The sequence below is a fragment of the Rhinatrema bivittatum genome, chromosome 1, assembly GCF_901001135.1.
Source record: "Rhinatrema bivittatum chromosome 1, aRhiBiv1.1, whole genome shotgun sequence".
Taxonomy (NCBI): Eukaryota; Metazoa; Chordata; class Amphibia; order Gymnophiona; family Rhinatrematidae; genus Rhinatrema; species Rhinatrema bivittatum.
Window position 1 is genome coordinate 15,195,654 of NC_042615.1, and position 22,243 is coordinate 15,217,896.

Below are 22,243 nucleotides of genomic sequence, written 5' to 3' on the forward strand. Positions count from 1 at the left end.
TTCCATGTAAACTGATGTGATGTACGAACGTCGGGATAGAAAAACTTTAAATAAATAAATAATGTATCTATATAATGTATCTATATAATGTATCTATATAATATAGATACATTTGCCTTGGGGCGGATTTTAAAAGCCCTGCTCGCGTAAATCTGCCCGGATTTACGCGAGCAGGGCCTTGCGCGCCAGCGGCCTATTTTCCATAGGCCGCCGGCACGCGCAGAGCCCCGGGACGCGCATGGGTCCCGGGGTTTTTGGAAGGGGGCGTGTCAGGGGCGGGACCCGATGGCGTGGCGGGGCCGGGGGCGTGGTTTCGGCCCGGGGCGTTTCGGGGGCGTGGCCGCGCCCTCCGGAACCGCCCCCGGGTCGAGTCTCGGCGCGCCAGCAGCCCGCTGGCGTGCGTGGATTTACGTCTCCCTCCAGGAGGCGTAAATCCATGGATAAAGGTGGGAGGGGTTTAGATAGGGCCGGGGGGTGGGTTAGGTAGGGGAAGGGAGGGGAAGGTGAGGGGAGGGCGAAAGAAAGTTCCCTCCGAGGCCGCTCCGATTTCGGAGCGGCCTCGGAGGGAACGGAGACAGGCTGCGCAGCCAGCGCGCGCCGATCCTGGATTTTAGAAGATACGCACGGCTACGCACGTATCTTATAAAATCCAGCGTATTTTGTTTGCGCCTGCTGCGCAAACAAAAGTACGCGATCGCGCTGTTTTTAAAAATCTACCCCGCCTTGTGTATAGTGCAAGTGTGTATGTTCTTCTGTATCAATTTTTTCAGAATCACTTCCTATATTACTCCCATTTGTGATTCGCAAAATAAAGTATTTGTCAAGGTTTATGTAGAATACATACTAGTTTTAGTGTTAGTAAAGCATGTACTCCATTGACAAGCTGGGCTGAATTAGCTATGACATGCGGATGATGTGCTATGACGGCGCCGAACAGTAAAGGGCAAATCTTTAAACTTTCACGAGGGCGCAGATTTGTTCGCGCAACCCGTTGCGAACAAATCTACGCCCGATTTTATAATATGTGCACGCTGCCATGCGCATGTTATAAAATCCAGGGTCGGCGCGCGCAGGGGGCTGCACAATTGTGCAACCTGCGTGCGCCGAGCAGCCTGCCTCTGTTCCCTCCAACCTGCGCGCGCCGAGCCTATGCAAGATAGGCTCGGCGCACACAGGAGCAGCTTGGGACAGGTTTTTGGGGTTACGCGCATATCTTACGCGCGTACCCCTTTGAAAATCTGCCCCTAAAGTTTTACTACTGAGCATGCAAAAGAGTTCCCACGTGCTGCTTTGTGAGCCCATCAGTCTTTTTTCTCCAAGCTTCCACACAGGTGTGCACCCTCTCTCTCTTTTTTCTAATCCTCTGCTTCTGCAGCTTTTCTTCAAATCCTACTTGTTCTTTTGAGTTGCCTTGCTACCTCGGCAGCATCTCAACAGCACTTTTCAGTGCTGTTTAAAAAAAAAAAAAGTAAAATAAATAACGTCAAGGTGTTTGGCTCTAAGAAGGCCACTATCAGTAGCTTCAAGGACTGTGTTTGTGGTTGCAAGTTCTCCATCACTGATGGTCACGACATCTGTTAAGGGTGCTAGGTCCCCAATCATGACTCCACTAACTGTTATGATTATAATTGGATGTCATCTAGAGCCCAGTGAAACAGGGTTTGGAAGATGGAGGAACTTCACAGATTGGTGAAGAGTCAGAGCTGTTCATCCTCCCGGAGTGGGGCTTCCTCATGCTTCCTCCACGCTGAATTGAGCAAGATCTCCTTGGACTGGGCTCCCTCAGCTGCGGCACCTGGCTCCTAATCTACTGCAGTTCAGGGGTCAAGAAAAATGCAGAAGATGCTCCTGCATTCGATGAACGAGCCTTCCCTTCCTCAGCGTGATGGTATGGATGTTGAGCACTCAGTGGTCTCTTCATTGGCACTATCTAAGGAGGTTGAGGACATTGATTTTGGTCAAGGAGCATTCTGTCATAAGAGCGTACAGTTTTAAGTGGAAACATTTTTCATCTTGGTATCAGGAAGGCTCCCTGAACCCGTTTGCCTGTGCTACAAAAGAACTGCTTCATTACTATTTTTCTCTCTCCTCTTTGGGTCTCTCTATGTTGTCTGTCAAAGTGCATCTCAATGCCATTGTTACTTACCACCCTCAAGTGGATGGAAAGCCAATCTCCATCCATCCTCTAGTATCAAAGTTTATGAAGGGTTTGTGGCATACAAGACCACTGGTTGTGAAGCCTCCAGTGACATGGGATCTCAATGTCATCTTTCCACAATTGATAAAGCTTCTGTATAAGCCATAGCTTAAGAAGATTCCTAGTCACCATTACTTCAACCAGAAAAACTAGCAAGCTGCAAGCATTGGTTACTTGCACCCAGAATTAGACTTTTGAGACCCAAAACATTAATAAGAGGAAAAAACTTCAAAGGCACGATTTAGGCAACACATGCCTTTCATATGATAAAAAAAGAAGCACTATCATTAGTTAAAAAAAAACAAACCTCCTTTATAAATTTTAATTTTGAAATTGTGTGAAATTTTTATTCAATTGTTAATTTTTCAATGCAATTAAATAAACTTTGCAAATGTCCCAGTAAACATGACCATTGCTACATGAACATATTCCATAGTAAAAAAAAAACTTCTTTCAGCATTTTGCCCAACAAGGGCAGTGTCAGGGATGATGTAGTAAAGCAATTTATTATCTGAAAAACATATAAAATAATTATAAAGCATGCTCTTGGGGGCGGATTTTCATACTCCGCGAATAGGCCTACTTTTGTTTGCGCTCCAGGCGCAAACAAAAGTACGCTGGATTTTAGTAGATACGCGCGGAGCCGCGCGTATCTGCTAAAAACCTGGATCGGCGCGCGCAAGGCTATCGATTTTGTATAGCCGGCGCGCGCCGAGCCGCGCAGCCTACCCCCGTTCCCTCCGAGGCCGCTCCGAAATCAGAGCGGCCTCGGAGGGAACTTCCTTTTGCCCCTCCCCTCACCTTCCCCTCCCTTCCCCTACCTAACCCACCCACCGGCCCTGTCTAAGCGCCCCCCTTACCTTTGTCGGGGGATTTACGCCTCCCAGAGGGAGGCGTAAATCCCCGCGCGTCAGCGGGCCTCCTGCGCGCCGGGACGCGACCTGGGGGCGGGTCCGGAGGGCGCGGCCACGCCCCCCGGCCGCCCGGGCCGTAACCACGCCTCCGGGTCCGCCCCCGAAACGCTCCCGGCACGCCCCCTAAACGCCGCGCGGTTCAGGCCCGCCCCCCGACACGCCCCCGACACGCCCCCCTCGGAGAACCCCGGGACTTACGCGAGTCCCGGGGCTCTGCGCGCGCCGGTAGGCCTATGTAAAATAGGCCCACCGGCGCGCAGGGCCCTGCTCGCCTAAATCCGCCCGGTTTTGGGCGGATTTAGGCGAGCAGGGCTCTGAAAATCCGCCCCTTGGTGTTTAAAAGAGAACACTCACCAAACTTGCATAATCTTTTGGACACGTTCCTCTCTCAGTTCTATGTGGACACTATGCTGTTTGTAAAATTGCTGAGGTTGGCTTGCTTCCTTCTATCCATATTTTAAAAAAGTATTGACCAATCAAAAAATGAACACATGACAAACACTGAATAAAGAACACCTGAAGGATCTGTGTGAAAGTGTCTAAAAAATCCAGTGCAAATCAGAAAAAATGTCCCCATCCTATACTGAAATTAAGCCCCTCAGGTTGTAGGCTGGCAAATTCATAAATCCATTGTTGTTCCCTCTGATATAAAATTCTTGCACGATCACCTCCATGTGATCGATACCATCCCCAGATTAGGGATGGTATCGATCACAAAAAACCTGCATTCTGAGAACTTATGAAGCGTCCAGTGGTGCTTCTAGTGTGTATGTTTCCAGCAACTTCTATACTCAGATATACTTGCCCTTAGGCATCGTTTGGTTTTCCCGACGTATATTTTTGCACAGGGACATATTGCTACATATACCACAAAAATTAACAACTGAATAAAAATTTCACAAAAAAAATTCTAAATTTAAATTTCTAAAGGAGGTTTTTAACTAATGATGGTGCTTCTTTTTTGTCACATCAAAGGCATGTGTTGCCTAGGTCTTGCATCTGAAGATTTTTCCTCCTATTAATTAATGTTTTGGGACACAAAAGTCTAATTCTGGGTGCAAGTGGACTTGTTTGAATTGATTTTTGGTACTCAGTTGTTTTCTTTATCATTTGAATTTATTCATTAATCTCCATACCTACAATTTTTCCACAACAGGGTGGTGGTCCACACTCACCCTACGTTTCTGCCAAAAGTGATTTCTGCATTTCATTTGAATCAGGCCATTTTTTTGCCCTCATTCTTTTGAAGATCTCATTCGTATAAAGGGGAGAAGTTCCTCTATTCACTGGACTGTAAAAGGGCCATAACCTGTTATCTGAAGAGAGCTCAATCACGTCATCAGGCTTCTCAAAGTTTCATCTCCTACGATCCTAAAAGATTCAGATTCGCTGTTGCCAAATGCTCATTATCCAACTGGCTAGCAGACTGTATCACACATTGTTATGCTGTGGCTGTCCCCCAGATTACAGGCTCTGTCAAGGCTCATCAAGTAAAATTCATGGCTACTTCAGTGACTCACCTAAGAGCCATTTCAAGCAAAGATATTTACAAAACTGCAACTTGGTCCTCACTTCACACCTTCATGGCCCATTAGTATCTGGACATTTTCTCAAGAAGCGACAATAACTTTGGACAGGCAGTTTTGCGTAGCCTGTTCACCCAGTAGTCTACTCTCCATGAGGAGTCCAGCTTGTTTTTCAGTAAGTGATCCGCTACACAACCCTTGGCTTGTAATTTCCCACATGTTTGGGCTAATTCACCCCTGTGTATTGATTGAGAAACCAAGTTTGCTTACTGTAAACAGGGTTTCTTCATAGATGCATTTTAATAACTGCCTGCTTCCCTGGAGAGTCAACTACCTATTAAATGTAAGCTTGAAATCGACTGAGGTGCTCATGAGGCAGCAGGCACACAGGAAAATGGTCAGGAATAAAACTTTACTGAGCTAGAGAGATTTATGGGTACATTCAACGCCATCAGATGATGTCACCCACATATCATGCCTAATTAATCCTGCTCTCTATAGAGAATCCTGTTTACAGTAAGCAAACTTGCTTTTTTGCCTAACAAATTGTATTTTTCCCCCTAAATTAATTTGCAGATAGGTTTATCAGTTACTTCAGGTCATCAGGACAGGCTGACCCAGGCCTTCGTTAGTCCTATTGCATGTTGAAAATTGTAGGCCCAGTTGTTTCATAGGTAAAAGAAGCATTTTCATCTATATGTACAGTGAGAATATTTAAAACCAGTTCTCTTATGGTGATCAGGAGCCATCTGCCACTCTTTGCACAGATCTCAATACAGAAATGTCTTATTGCTTAATAATAACATTGTAAGTATTGAACCAGATGACTTATATGGATTGGGACAGAATTCATCACTTTCCATCATAACATTTCTGATCGATGTACTTCATACACAGAAGTCACAAAGATGATTTAACATTTTCAAGATATGTTTCTTTTATCTAATATTTCTAAAGCAGCACTGTAGCTCTTTGAAAATTTTCAGAGTACTATGTGTATTATGAAATAATGAACTGTAATATACATGCACAGTTAAGTTGAGAGTTGTGTGTTATCTTGGGGAGGAAAGGGATGGTGATAGCATAGTAGTTGATGGCAGGAAAGAACCAGGTGGCCGATCCAGTCTGCCCATCTGGTCCTCGTCACATTGCGGAGGATAAGGAAATATGAATAAAATATATTTTATCCGTTTTAACAATGTTTATTACCATCTTTTGCATCTGAGCCAATATTTATTGATTTTTCTCATATTCTTCACTATCATTTTCTTCATGTTAGGCATGGCATTGATTAAAAGAATAACTATAAATGGTCAGGCCCATGGGAAAAGTTTAAAACTGATGTGAGCCAAACTCTAAAATTAGTAAGCTCAGAAATGGAAATCCAACCTGTAGGATAATCTGTGGAATGTTGTTCTATTCCTGAAAACAAAATATCATTACTTACAGGGAGAATAGCTTTCAAACATATGCACACAGTGGCATATACGCCACTGTAGTTTTACTATAGTATTTTATAACATGCGCATATTATAAAATGCATGTGTGTTTACCAATGCGCGAATACATGCAATGCATTGAAACCACGTATTCCAAGGCATTGAACACCTGTCCTTTAACCACCTACTTTAAATATATATGCATGTATATTTTACGTGTGAAAATAAAGGAGGTCTTACTTGTGTAAGTTAGGATTTACACATGAAAATTGGTGGATTTTTAAACATATGCACACGAATAAAATTACCAGTTTGGCCAATTAGTCCACCAGTTTGCCCACTCCTTCTCCAGGTCATCGAGACCCTCCCGGTTCTTTGGCCTGAACTCCCCCCCAGTTCACCCAGTCAGTACTGCACAAGAAACATGTTTTAGGCCAGATCATTAGCTGGTGTAAAAATCTGCGAGGACTTTGGAAAATGCACTCACATGAAATACAACTTAGATAATTGTTGGCCCTGCCCAGAAACACCCCACCCGCAGACTGCCTGTTTCACATGCAGACGTGCCCACGAAAGTGAAAATATGTGCATGTTTTGGGCACTTATGAAATATGGACTGCACAAGTAGAGGCTATTTACGCATGTATATGCTAATTTTTATGCACATGGGGTAGATTTTCAAAGGGTTGCGCGCTTAAGATACGCGCGCAACCCCCTAAAACCTCCCCCTGCCTTCCCCTGCGTGTGCGGAGCCTATCTTGCATAGGCTCGGCGGCGCGCACAAGCCCTGGGATACGCGTATGCCCCGTGGCTTGCAAAAAAGGGGCGTGGCATGGGCAGTCTGGGGGGCAGGGCATGGCCGGAGCCTATAGGCACAGCGACCATTTGCCGCTGTGCCCAGGATCGTGGGCCGGCCATCGGCAGGCGTAACTTCTTCAACAAAGAAGGTAGGGCTGGGGGGCGGATTAGGGAGGGGAAGGTGCGGGGGGAGCGGAAGGAAAGTTCCCTCCGAGGCTGCGCGCATGTTATAAAATCGGGCGTAGATTTTAAAATCTGCCCCATATTGTTTTAAAAATTCACCTTTAAATGATTTTCAATGCTGATGATTGTAATGTAATCATACACTTATACATTGCAAATATTTTATCTCAGGAGTGGTAAACTCTCTTTCTTGTGGTTTTCAGGCATCCTTGTTTTCAGCATTGCTCACACAGACACACTAACCTTACTTTTATTTAACTGAGATAGGTTGTATGCTGATATTTATCATGTGCACCAATTTTGCATAGCCTGATAAAATAAGACTTAAAATACAATTTAAGGATCAGAGTTTGTCATTCTGTTTTTATCCAACTTCCTCTTCTTTGTTGAAATGTTTTTGACATTTTGTTACATCAAATTAATTCTCTCTATCTTTGTTTCTGTCTTGCAGATGCCTTTGTGTTTGCTGTAACAGTCACAGATGCTGATTCGGGGCCCAACGCAGAACTTCACTTTTCCCTTGTAGGGAGGAATTCTGAAAAATTCAAAATAGATGCTCTGCGAGGCTCCATAATGGCAGCTGAGCCACTAGCCGGGGATTCGGAAATTACTTTTACCGTCCATGTGAAAGATGGTGGCATGTTTGCAAAGACAGATTCCACCACAGTGACAGTGAGATTTGCAAGGAAAGCAGAATTCCCTCAAGTTCAAGCTGAGCAGCAGACATTTATATTCCCTGAAAACCAAATAGTTGGTACAATTGTCACTACTGTTTCTGGCTCATCATCTAGAGGGGGTTTCTTGTCTTACTACATTGCTAGTGGTAACACTGGCAACAAATTCCATATTGACCAGCTAACAGGGCAACTCTCCATCCAGCACTCTTTAGACTTTGAAGCTGTACAGAAGTTTGTGCTCTGGATAGAAGCCAGAGATATGGGTTTTCCACCCTTCTCTTCATATGAGAAACTGGAAGTGTCTGTGGTGGATGTGAATGACAATGCACCAGAAGTCAAGCAAGATCCATTTATAACCGAAATAATGGAAAACCTCTCACCTCGTAAAATACTTTCTATCACTGCTGTGGATAAGGATAGTGGTCCCAATGGACAGCTGGATTTTGAAATAGTTGATGGCAATAAGGAGCATAGTTTTAGCATAAATCGAGCCACTGGAGAAATAAGAAACACCAAGCCCCTTGACAGGGAAAAAGTAGCTCAATATGCACTATCTATTAAAGTTTCTGACAAAGGATCTCCTTCCCAGAGCACCTTGGTGAAAGTCATTATTAATATCCTAGATGACAATGACAATGCTCCCCGGTTCTCCCAGATATTCAGTGGTTCTGTACCCGAGAATGCACCATTGAGTTATACAATTACACAAGTCACCACTTCAGATGAAGACAGTGGTTTGAATGCCATCAGCAGGTATTCTATAGCTGATGTGACTCTTCCTTTTATTATAAATCCCAGCACCGGAGACATAACAGTCAGCCGACCTTTAAACAGGGAAGATACTGACCGCTATATAATCCGAGTCTCTGCGCATGACTCAGGATGGACAGTCAGCACAGCTGTAACCATATTTGTAACAGACATCAATGATAATGCCCCACGGTTCAAGAAACCATCTTATTATTTAGATTACCCAGAGATGACAGAGATTGGATCAAAAGTAACTCAGGTTTTAGCAGCAGATCCTGATGACGGCCCAAATGGCCAAGTTTATTACTTCATAAAATCCCAGTCTGAGTTCTTCCGAATAAATGCTACTAGTGGGGAGATTTTCATTAAACAGCAACTGAAATATCAGAATCCTGGTGGCTCAAGCAACCTCAATATCAACAGACATAGTTTCATAGTGGCTGCCTCGGACCGAGGCAGCTACCCTTTAATGAGCGAAACCACTGTCTCAGTCAACATAGTGGACAGCAATGATAACGCACCACGGTTTCTTGCTAGCAAGTACTTTACCCCAGTTACAAAAAATGCAGGTGTTGGCACTAAGTTAATTAAAGTTACTGCAGTTGATGATAAAGATTTTGGACTAAATTCTGAAGTGGAATATTTTATTACCAGTGACAATGCTACTGACAAGTTCAGGTTAGACAGCCATACAGGATGGATTTCTGTGGTGTCTTCCCTAATGATGAATTTGAACAAACACTTTCTGATCAAGGTAACAGCAAAAGATAAAGGAAACCCTCCTTTGTCGTCACAAGTAACTGTTCATATAGTTGTAACAGAGGAAAACCACCATACACCTGAATTTTCTCAGAGCCATATCAGTATAACTATCCCTGAAAGTCTTCCTGTAGATGCAGTTATTAGAACAGTATCTGCTAGGGACAGGGATGCTGCTATGAATGGAATAATCAAGTATAATATTTCTTCTGGAAATGAGGCTGGCCTGTTTGCTATTAATAGTACTACAGGAGCTCTAACTCTAGCCAAAAATCTTGATTATGAGTTAAACCAGAAACATGGCTTGACCATTAGTGCTACAGATGGAGGGTGGGTGGCTAGAACAGGCTATTGTAGTGTCACAGTAAATGTTATTGATGTGAACGATAATGCTCCAGTATTCAGTCCGGAAGAGTATTTTCCTAATGTTTTTGAAAATGCCCCAAGTGGAACGGCTGTTATCCGTCTGAATGCAACTGATGCAGATTCTGGGTCGAATGCCATAATAGCATATGCAGTTCAGTCCTCTGACAGTGACCTTTTTGTGATTGATCCCAACACTGGCATTATCACCACCCAGGGTTTCTTAGATTATGAAACTAAACAAAGTTATCATCTAACTATAAAGGCTTTTAATCTTCCTGATGAAGAACGCTGCAGTTTTGCCACTGTCAATATCCAGTTGGTGGGAACAAATGAGTATGTGCCCCGCTTTGTATCCAAACTGTACTATTTTGAAGTCTCAGAAGCAGCTTCTAAAGGCACAGTAGTAGGAGAAGTATTTGCAAGTGACCGTGATATGGGAATTGATGGGGAAGTCCATTATTTGATCTTTGGCAACAGCAGAAAGAAAGGTTTCCAGATTGATGGGAAAACTGGACAGATCTATGTATCCGGTCCTCTAGACAGAGAAAATGAAGAAAAGATCTCTTTGAAAGTTCTTGCAAAAAATGTTGGGAGCATTCGTGGTGCAGATATAGATGAAGTGATTGTGAATATTACTATTTTAGATGCCAATGACCCCCCTGTTTTTACCTCTGAGGTGTACAATGTGCAAATCACTGAAGGAGTTCCTTCAGGCACCCATGTTACTTTTGTAAGTGCCTTTGATTCTGACTCGGTCCCTAGCTGGAGCAGGTTCTCCTATTTCATTGGCTCTGGGAATGACAATGGTGCCTTTTCTATTAACCCTCAAACAGGACAGGTAACTGTCACTACAGACTTGGATCGAGAAACGTTACCCATTTACAACTTGATTGTTGTGGCTATTGACTCTGGAACCCCCTCAGCTACAGGAAGTGCCTCGTTGTTGGTAGCCCTGGAAGACATCAATGATAATGGACCCACACTTATAATCACAGAAGGAGAGGTGATGGAAAACCACCGTGCAGGAACACTCGTAATAACACTTCAGTCATCAGATCCTGATCTTCCTCCAAACCAAGGTCCTTTTACCTATTATTTGCTTAGCACTGGCCCTGCCACCAATTATTTTAGCCTCAGCCATGCTGGAGTCCTCACTACTACCAGAGAAATTGACCGAGAGCAGATTAGTGATTTCTATTTATCAGTAGTTACCAAGGACTCTGGTTCCCCTCAGATGTCTTCCACAGGAACTGTACAAATAAAAGTAATAGACCAAAATGACAACCCATCAGAACATAGAACAGTTGAAATCTTTGTTCATTATTATGGAAATCTGTTTCCTGGAGGAGTTTTAGGCAGTGTGAAACCCCAGGATCCAGATGTGCTAGACAGCTTCCATTGTACCCTTACTTCGGGGGTAATGAACCTCTTCAATATTCCACAGGGCACCTGTGACCTAAATTCCCAGGCAAGATCCACAGATGGAACATTTGATCTGGCTGTCCTCAGCAATGATGGATCACACAGTTCAGTTACCAGCAGTGTCCGGGTTTTTTTTGCTGGATTCAGCAATGCCACCATTGACAATAGTGTCCTCCTCCGCCTTAATGTGCAGACTGTAAAAGACTTTTTGACCAATAATTACCTTCACTTCCTGCGTATTACCAGCTCACAGTTAACTGGATTAGGAACTGCTGTGCAACTCTATGGTGTTTATGAGGAGGGTAACAGAACCTTTGTCACAGTAGCCGTGAAACGGAACAGCAACCAGTATGTGAATCCCAGTGGAGTAGCTACCTTCTTTGAAAGCATCAAAGAAATTCTGTTCAGGCAGAGTGGAGTACGGATAGAATCTGTAGATCACGATTCGTGTGCCCCAAGCCCCTGTCAAAATGGAGGAAGCTGCTTCCGAAGGCTTGCTGTGAGCCCTGCTTTAAAAAGCCATGAAAGTGTTCCAGTAGTAATCATGGCGAATGAGCCCCTTCCACCATTCATCTGCAAGTGCCTACCAGGATATGATGGAAACTGGTGTGAGATGGACATTGATGAATGTCTGCCATTCCCTTGCCACAATGCTGGCACTTGCCATAACCTGGTGGGAGGATTTTCCTGCAGTTGCCCAGATGGTTTTACTGGAATGGCCTGTGAGAGAGATATTAACGAATGCCTGTCCAGCCCTTGTAAAAATGCAGCTGTCTGTCAAAATTTCCCAGGAGGCTTCAACTGCATCTGTAGAACTGGATATACAGGTACAGTTTTCATTCTTCGAAAAGAAGCATTAATTAAGTAGAGAGAATAGCAGCATTAGACAAATGTTCTAGCAATTCTTAAGATCTGATAGGGTAAGGACCAGCTTGCCGATAGCTCTCTGAAACTGCACATTAAGAATATTACAAAACTGCTACACTGATTAACGGTCTGGCCCAGTGATTGGAAACTCTAGTCCTAAAGTGCCACAAACAAGCCAGGTTTTCAGGATATCCACAAGGAATGTCCATGAGCTAGGTTTGCATTCAGTGGAGACAGTGCATGTAAATCTTTCTCATGCATATTCATTGTAGATGTCCTGAAAACCTGGCCTGCTTGTGTCACTTGAGGGCTGGAGTTTGCCATCACTGGTCTAGCCAGAACTAACTTCTGTTATCTAAATAACGGATAAAACAAACTAATAAATTACCTTTATTCAGTTTTTCAAATTACCCTTATCATAAATAATACTTTGATTTTAAATGTTCATTAACATCATAGTACAAAGTGTTTTGTTGTAACTGTAAGGCCCCATGACAGTATGTCTGTAGGTTAATAAATGACACTGTTATTTGGGCCTGCAGTTACAGCATTAGCTGTAAGGCTAATGGGTTCTACCACTTGAAATTTAAACATCGGTGCTAATGTGCAACTTTATCTTATGCTGTTTTGTTTTTGAAATCACTGGCTATATGATATATTTCATTTATTATAAATTTATATTCCACCTTCCGTAACCAAAAGGTCATTCCAAAGAGGTTTACAGCAATTTCAAGAAAAGAACCGGTATATACCACATAACTTAAAAATGGTTCCCCCTTCAAAAAGTTTATTAAACATTAAAATTAACAATATATACTTATGATGTACATATGAAAGGTAATTTTCAATAGTGTTCCTCTCAGCAAATACACATATAAAAAGGTGTGTCTAAAGGTACACCTATATTTTATAAACTATGCAGTAGGAGCCACACAGTTTATAAACCACAATATCTTAGTGCCTCAAAAGTGTGCACATATGGTTTGGGGTAGATTTTAAAAGAAGCGCGATCAGCCTACTTTTGCTTGCGCATCAGACTCAAGCAAAAGTACGCTGGATTTTAGTAGATACGCGCGGAGCCGCGCGTATCCACTAAAATCCTGGATCGGCGCGCGCAAGGCTATCGATTTTGTATAGCCTGCGCGCGCCGAGCCGCGCTGCCTCCCCCCGTTCCCTCCAAGGCCGCTCCGAAATCGGAGCGGCCTCGGAGGGAACTTTCCTTTGCCCTCCCCTCACCTTACCCTCCCTTCCCCTACCTAACCCACCCACCCGGCCCTGTCTACACCCCCCCCTTACCTTTGTCGGGGGATTTACGCCTCCCGGAGGGAGACGTAAATCCCCGCGCGCCAGCGGGCCTGCTGCGCGCCGGGCCGCGACCTGGGGGCGGGTACGGAGGGCGCGGCCACGCCCCCGGGCCGTAGCCACGCCCCCGTACCCGCCCCCAAAACGCTGCCGACACGCCCCCGGAACGCCGCGACGACCGGGCCCGCCCCCCGACACGCCCCCCTCCGAGAACCCCGGGACTTACGCGAGTCCCGGGGCTCTGCGCGCGCCGGGAGGCCTATGTAAAATAGGCTTCCCGGCGCGCAGGGCCCTGCTCGCGTAAATCCGCCCGGTTTTGGGCGGATTTACGCGAGCAGGGCTCTGAAAATCCGCCCCTTTATGTATTAAATAATTGTAAGGTGTACATATTAATACTTTGTTTATGTGCAGAGGCAGGTATTTTATAAAGTTGCTGCATATGTCACTTATGAAAATCCTTTTTTACATACTTCCAAGTACCAGTTCACTGAGACTTCCAACACTTTATTTATTTAAAAACTTTTGTATACCACTTATACAAAAAAAAAATAGAGATCTAGGTGGTTTACAGACTGATTTTTGGCAACAGCAGAATAGAACAAATAAAAATGGACTAAATAAGAGAATGTACAAAATGCAACAAATAACAGTTGAAAGAAAGAACTTAAAAAGGTATATTCTGAGTTTTGTGTGGCAAAGGCAATAGAGCACAAGTAAGTTTTTAATTTCTTCCTAAATTCTTTGGGGTTGCCACTGAGAAGGCATGTTTTCTGGTTATATCAAGCCTAGCAATTTTAACCGTTGGGACCTAGAGGGAGGTATTTGTCGGCAGAACGTAGATGATGCTGAGGTTGGTACAGATGTAGGGAAGTATAGAGCCAGACAGAGGAGGGATTGTTATTAAGTTCAAAATTAATGTCAAAATTTTATAGTGGATACTTTGTTTGATTGGAAGCCAGTGAAGGTTAAGAAGAATTGGGGTAAAATGTTCTCTAATCTTAGTGTTTGTAAGAAGACGGGCTGCAGCATTTTGACAAGTTGAAGTGAACAGATCGTTGATTCTGGAAGACCAACATACCATGAGTTGCAGTAGTCTAATCCAGGGAGAATGAGGGCTTGCAAGACAGTTCTGAAGGCTACAGGAAATAACAGAGGTTTTAATCTTTTAAAGAGATTCAGATTATAAAAGGATGTTTTTACTATTTTAGATATGTAGACTATCATAGAGAAATGAATATGCATATGAGAGAATATGCATGAGAAAGATTTACATGCACTGTCTCCACTGAATGCAGTTTGGCATTCAGAATGATTACTAAATTGCGAGCATGAGTAATAATGGGATTTGTATGGTTATCAAATATAAGTTGCGAAGGAGGGCAGCATGAGGAGTTGGGTATGGTTGATAGATGCATTATTTCAGTTTTTGCAGCGTTTAATTTCAATCAGTTATGAGAGAGCCAATTTTTTATGGTTTCTAAGTAGAGAGTAATTAAAGAGAAGGTATGAGACCAGGAAGATGTGTAGGGTATGAGAACTTGTATATCTTCAGCATAGATTTTAAAATCTATTCCTAAACCACTTAATATATGGCAGAGAGGAAGTAAATGAATGTTGAATTTCATGGCTGACAGGGAGGAACCTTGTGGGACTCCAGATGTAATAGTGTACCAATCTGAACGGTAAGTGCCTATATTGATTTGCTGAAGGCGATTGGAAATAAATGAGTTAAACCATTGGAGCACTATGTCCTTAATGCCTGTGACTTGTAAACTGGCAAGCCTTGCTCCAAACCCTCCCACCCAAAAACTACAAACCAAAATGAAGTCAGATTTAATAACTGCAAATTGATTAGCAGGTTTAAAAGTGTACACACTGGATTGATTAGATTTGTGATCTCCAGGTCAAGAGCTTCAAACAGATTTCATTTTCAGGCATATACACAATTAATAGGCATGAGAAGAATTTGTATATGCTTTCTTTAATTTCAATACTGGCAAGACAACAGGTAAAATGCACGACAGCTGCTGGTGACATGGCTCCATGCCCCCAGACTCTCCTTATTCCATGGAATCTTCCTTCTTGGTCAAAGGTGTAACCTATTCCTACCCACAGGAGCTCAGGAGGTAGAGGGTGTTGGAACTGTGAACAGTAGGTGGTGATGTCCTTTCGTGGATTGCAAACTGGCTAAAAGACAGGAAACAGAGAGTAGGATTAAATGGACAATTTTCTCAGTGGAAGGGAGTGGACAGTGGAGTGCCTCAGGGATCTGTATTGGCACCCTTACTTTTCAATATATTTATAAATGATCTGGAAAGAAATACGACGAGTGATATAATCACATTTGCAGATGACACAGAATTGTTCAGAGTAGTTAAATCACAAGCAGATTGTGATAAATTGCAGGAAGACCTTGTGAGACTGGAAAATTGGGCATCCAAATGGCAGATGAAATTTAATGTGGATAAGTGCAAGGTGATGCATATAGGGAAAAATAACCCATGCTATAATTACACAATGTTAGGTTCCATTTTAGGTGCTACAACCCAAGAAAGAGATCTAGGCGTCATAGTGGATAACACATTGAAATCGTCGGTTCAGTGTGCTGCAGCAGTCAAAAAAGCAAACAGAATGTTGGGAATTATTAGAAAGGGAATGGTGAATAAAACGGAAAATATCATAATGCCTCTGTATCGCTCCATGGTGAGACCGCACCTTGAATACTGTGTACAATTCTGGTCGCCGCATCTCAAAAAAGATATAATTGTGATGGAGAAGGTACACAGAAGGGCTACCAAAACGATAAGGGGAATGGAACAGCTCCCCTATGAGGAAAGACTAAAGAGGTTAGGACTTTTCAGCTTGGAGAAGAGACGGCTGAAGGGGGGATATGATAGAGATGTTTAAAATCATGAGAGGTCTAGAACGGGTAGATGTGAATTGGTTGTTTAATCTTTCAGATAGTAGAAAGACTAGGGGGCACTCCATGAAGTTAGCATGCGGCACATTTAAAACTAATCGGAGAAAGTTCTTTTTTACTCAACGCACAATTAAACTCTGGAATTTGTTGCCAGAGGATGTGGTTAGTGCAGTTAGTATAGCTGTGTTTAAAAAAAGGATTGGATAAGTTCTTGGAGGAGAAGTCCATTACCTGCTATTAAGTTCACTAAGAGAATAGCCACTGCCATTAGCAATGGTAACTTGGAATAGACTTAGATTTTGGGTACTTGCCAGGTTCTTATGACCTGGATTGGCCACTGTTGGAAACAGGATGCTGGGCTTGATGGACCCTTGGTCTGACCCAGTATATGCCATACAGCTATGTTCTTACTGCAGGCAAGGACATCTTGTGAATTGTTTTCACTTTGTCCTTCCTTACAGCACAATGTCCTTCTCATGGCTTTGAGACATACCTTGCCTTTCCTGCCTGAATATGGAATCTCAGGTGACTCTGGTGCTTTCACATATGGCCTTGTGCAGAACACACCCAGTTCACACTCCCTTGTAGCCAATACAAGAAGGCATGAGGAGCAGCAATGTTGTAGTGGTGCCAGAGAAGGAAAGAGTGGGAATCAGATGAGGCCAAGACAAATGACAATCCCTGATCTCAAGAGACTGGGGTCCCCTGGTAGAGGCAGTGCTGTAGTTGGGTTATCAGTTTAAGGAAGGATGCCGGTTAAGGGGGAGTTGAAATGAGTCATAAGTGTAGAGGTAGGTCTACCGATGGGAGTCCTTCCTGGCAACCCTCATGGAGAAGTGGAGGGAAGTGGCTGGGAAGTAGAGGGTTTGGGCAGTCCCTTCTGGAGAGGACCTACTAGGGCAGAGCAGGTTCTCTCAAGAAAACAAGGCATATAGCTTAGGAGCCAGACCAGGAGGAGAAAGAATGTGATCACACAGGTCCACCTTGTGGGGCTGGAAGTATGTGAGATCATTAATGTAGCTCAGCTAAGAATTCTGCTATCCACTAATGAGAACTCCTCAGGGTGGTGCAGCTGGTCCCATGGTGAACAGATTAGTGGCACCAAGGAAGGAGGGTTTCTAAAGATGTTTGTCTCAGGTGTGCTTATTGGGTTGTTACTTGAATAAAAGCTGCAACCTTATTCCACAAAAGCTGTTTGAGCATGCCTTTTTTATGTTCAGTGGTTGGGAAGTAGGAACATGGCCACTGCACTGGGATGGTCATAGCCCTTTGTGTTATAAGTTGATTACTTTGCCTATTGTAGATTTGTTTGAAAACTAGACTTGTTTGTCATTCTTTGGCACTGCAGTTAACCATCCTTTGATAAGATAGGCCGATAGCACAATAGAGAGAGATGAAAGGAAATATAGACAGTAAAATCATTTCTGCATTACATTTCTTTTGTTGTAATTCCTTACTTTTTCTTTTGGTGGCGTTTTAACTTTAAGAAATCTAGGGAAGTTTGAGCTATTTTTAGATCTAATTTAGTTTTGAATAGTTCAGGTAAAGTGGTATAATGTCAGATGTTGCAGAGCCTTCCCTCCAAGAGAGAACAAGGATAGTATACAGAGGAGACCAGGGGACTGGGTAAGCAGTGGCTTGGAAGTAAACTCACAAGGCACAACGTTTGGGCAGTGTTTTCACCCAAAGCTGTGTCTCTTCCTCATGGGTTGACCCAACATGACTGGGACTTTGCAATCTGTGGAGCACTTAAAGAAAAAAAGAAGGTCAAGGCTGGAACTAGGCATGGATCAGGAATCTGGTGTGAATACGAAATTAGTTGTTGTGCAGGAGTCAAGGGCCAGTCAGACAGCATTTCTATAAGCGAGAGTGTGTCAAGCAGTGTCTCCTTATATGCAGCTTCCAATCAGGGGACATACCCAAAATTGGTCCATTCAAGAGCTTCCAGGGGCTTGGACTACCCCTGCTGGACAGACAAGGCAATAACTACCAACGTGTTTCAAGATTACCTGGTCCTGAAGCTAATCCTGAGAGCCTGTGCCCTGAGCTGCAAGACCCCACTGTTCCTTACATATGAGTTCCTTGATTTTATTCCTTTAAAATTGTATTAATTAAATATATATAGGAAACGTTCTTGAAATCAATTCAAGTAACAGTTTACTATCTAAATATGTGGATCAACAATCAAAAGCAGACGCAAGAAAACTAAGTTGCAGTGGTTCATCAATACCAGAAGAAAGAGGGTCTAAGTCAGAAACGAAGAAGGAAAAATGTAAGGCATAAAACAGACAAATATCACTACTGTAGCCCATTTTGAACACCAGTTAGGAAAGCTTAGAATCTTTCAAATAACAAATTTAGTATCCTCCTGGTGCAAATAAAGATACCAAGAGAATATTATATCCTTTTGTATCTCAAGAAATTAGAAAGTTTAATAGGATCCAAAAATTCATTGAGAATTTTGATGCAACATTAAACACATAGAAAATGTTGAGGTCCATATTCTTGCTAATGCTGAATGTCAGAATTAGGCGAATAAGTTGTCCAGCTAACTCAGCTCCTCTCTGGAACATCTCTGTACTGCCCCTGGAACACCCTTCACTTATCAGACTAATAGTTATCCAGCTAGAATTTAGCCGGATAAGTGGCCACATTTTCATTTAGCCAGATATCTTACTTATCCGGCTAAATACATTTCAATATGGACCTCTTCATTTTAAAACAGGCACCCAATTAACAGCATAAGAAGTTGCCATACTGGATCAGCCCAAGGGTCCATTAAGCCCAGCTTCCTGTTTCCAATGGTGGCCAATCCAGGATACAAGTACCTGGCAAGTACCCAAACATTAATTAGATCCCATACTACTAATGCCACAAATAAGCAATGGTCATTCCATAAGGCAACTTGACTAATAGCAGTTCATGGACCTCCCCTCCAGGAACTTGTCCAAACCTTTTTTAAACCCATATAAGCTAACTGCTTTAACTACATCCTCTGGCAACAAATTCCAGAGCTTATTTATGTGTTGAGTTAAAAATAATTTTCTTTGATTTCTTTTAGATATACTACTTGCTAACTTCATGGCCTGTCCCATAGTCTTTGTATTATCTGAAAGAGTAAACTGAGAGAGAGAGAGGATATCTACAAGGCCCTCATAGTAGTGAAGTATTTAGATCTGTATAGGTCAAAGTGAATTGTTGGTAGTGGTTTAGGGTTTAGGGGCCAGTTTTCCATGTCAAGTGAGATGTTGGAACAGCACAGTACACCTTGGTGAAGATTTGATATTTGGAGTGAGGAAAGTCTCACAAATATGAAATTTCTACACTGTTCTCTCACCCTAGCTTGATGGACTCTATAACAGGTTACCATGAAGCTAGGGTGAGATAACATAGTACAAAATTTCATCTTTGTGAGACTTACCTCATTCCAAATGATGTCAAATCTTAACCAAGGTGAACTGTGCACGGTATGATATTGCCTCTCATTTTACTAAATCTCATCCAAACTCCTCCCTGATCCTGCCCCTCCAAGAAATTTGCATTTGTGCCATGCATTATTGTTCATAACACATGCGTTATCACTTGCATTAACGCCATAACACATTTTGATGAATGACTCTAATTGCTTTTTTAATCACCACTTATACTGTTGACAAACTGCTTAATATGATGTAACCAATTAATACTTGATATTGAACAGCATCATATAAATGGAAACTATTGCATATAATATTATTTATGTAGTGAATAGAGACCTCATATATAATTTAGTGGAGGCAACTTGCTGTTTTACTCACACTAAAATGGAGACATTAATGGGGACATTAGACACTAATGGGGACATTAGGTAAGAACTGTCTCCATTTTAGTGTGAGTAAAACAGCAAGTTGCCTCCACTAAATTATATATGAGGTCTCTACTCACTACATAAATAATATTATATACAACAGTTTCCATTTATATGATGTTTTTAATCACCACGACACACTGAACCGACAATTTCAATGTATTGTCCAGTATAAAGCCCAGATCTTTTTCCTGGACCGTAACTCCTCACATGAAATCTAACATTGCATCCAACCTCATTCCAACTCTAGACAACATCTCCTGTAATTCATCTGAAGAACTATTATAACATTGGAGCTCCTCCCTTACATCTGCACTTGACAAACTTTTCCCTCTGAAACCACACTCATCAAAAAGAACAAAATCTGCACAATGGTCCAGCACTACACTCCAAACCCAAAAACGTGAGCTAAGAAAATGGAGGAAAGACCCATCTCAGACAAATAAAACCCTTTATTATGATAAACTGACATCATATCAAGAGGCCATCACTGCTACAAAGAAATTCTACATCTGCAAAAATCTATCAGCCTCATGGAACAATCCCAAGAATATATACCTTGGTAAAGAATATAATCAACCCAAGCTCAACCTCCTCTACTCTTTCTCCCACCATCCTAGGTATGGGCATTGCCCAGACTTTCGGCACTCACTTTACCAACAGAACAACAACTGTCATTAGCACTTTCAAGAACTCTACCCTGATGAAACTGACAGCGATCCAGATTTTAATGGCCCATTCATAAAAACGTAGTAGATTTGTGAGGCATGACTTCCCTCGGGTAAATCCATGTTGACCATGTCCCATTAAAACATGTATGTTTTGTGATTTTGTTTTTTAGAATAGTTTCCACGATTTAACCCGAAACTGATGTCAGACTTACCGGTCTATAGTTTCCCGGATCACCTCTGGAGCTTTTTTTAAATATTGGGGTTATCCCAGGACAAGCAGGATGCTAGTCCTCACATATGGGTGACATCAGTAATGGAGCCCTATGTACGGAAAACTTCTTTAAAAGTTTCTATGAAACTTTTGACTGGCACCAGAGTGCCTACTGAGCATGCCCAGCATGCCATGATATTCCCTGCCACAGGGGTCTCCCTTCAGTCTTCTTTTTTCCGCGAAGCAGTTAAACAGCAAGTTGCAGTAAAACAGCAAGTTGCCTCCACTAAATTATATAGGAGTCCTGTGGAAAATCTCCACAACTTTAACTTTAACAAAAAGTTTAGAAAACTTCAGCCGCAAACGGTCTCCCCTTAGTATACCGTCGCGGTAAGTTTTTCTATTTTTCTCACGGTTCCGTTCCGTTTTGACAACTTTGTTGTCCCTGGTCATTGGTCGTCGACAGCTGTCCGGCCCAAAATGGCTTCAGGTTTCAAAAAGTGCCCTAAGTGCACCAAGAACATGTCCATTACCGACCCTCACCAGGATTGTATCCTCTGTCTTGGTGAAACCCACGATGTTAAGGCTTGTCCCTTATGTGCCACCATGACATCGAAGGGCCGTCATCTCCGGCTGGAGAAAATGGAACAATTGTTCAAAATACAGCTTTTGTCAGCACCATCTACTTCAACACAATCGTCTCCGGCTGGGTCGATTCGAAAAGTCGTGTTGAAAAAAGCGTCTACCAGGTGAGTCGGGAGATGCTCCTCTTTCCTCCCCCTCTCCATCGTCCAGGGCATCGACATCGGGTAGTGAAAAAGCCCGCGAAAAGGAGAAGCATCGCCATCGCCATCGCAGGCCGCATGCGGCGTCTACTGTCTCGATTCCCGGCGAGCCATCAACGGAAAGCGGTGAAACATCTAAGAAACCTTGGCTTCAGGATCAGGCTTCGGAGCCGTCGACAGGGCGATCCCCGCCGATTCTGGCGCAGGGAACCGTGCCTCCTCAGGGCTCTGAGGAGGTACCGGCATCGCCACTACCGCCTCCCCCCATGGGTGCTCTGTTTTCACCATCCATGCGGGCGGAATTTGATGTGTATATATGTCAAGCGGTCAGAGACGCATTCATCGAGGCGATGCCGCGACCTCAGCCTTCTACGCCAGCGATGCCATTGACACTGATTCCGATATCGACAGGAATATCGTCCCCGATACCCATGGCATCGCCCGTTCCGGCACCGGTGCCCTCGATGCCGATTCCAACTGTTCCACCGCCACCACCAGCGATTCCATCGATGCCGATTTCGACTATTCCTGCCCACGGACCGCCGATGCCGTCGATACCCATCCGGGGTACCGGCACCGATAAAACCATCGATGCCAGGTCAAGAAACC

At 43.2% G+C, this 22,243-nt stretch overlaps 1 protein-coding gene across 1 annotated transcript in view; it reads left to right on the forward strand.

Moving 5' to 3' along the window:
- FAT4 (FAT atypical cadherin 4) overlaps nucleotides 1–22,243 on the forward strand; it is a 625,352-nt gene that overhangs the window by 523,992 nt on the left and 79,117 nt on the right. Inside the window, exon 9 of the mRNA XM_029589082.1 lies at nucleotides 7,509–11,858. Coding sequence (XP_029444942.1) covers nucleotides 7,509–11,858 — 4,350 coding nt within the window. The remainder of the gene's footprint in view (nucleotides 1–7,508; nucleotides 11,859–22,243) is intronic.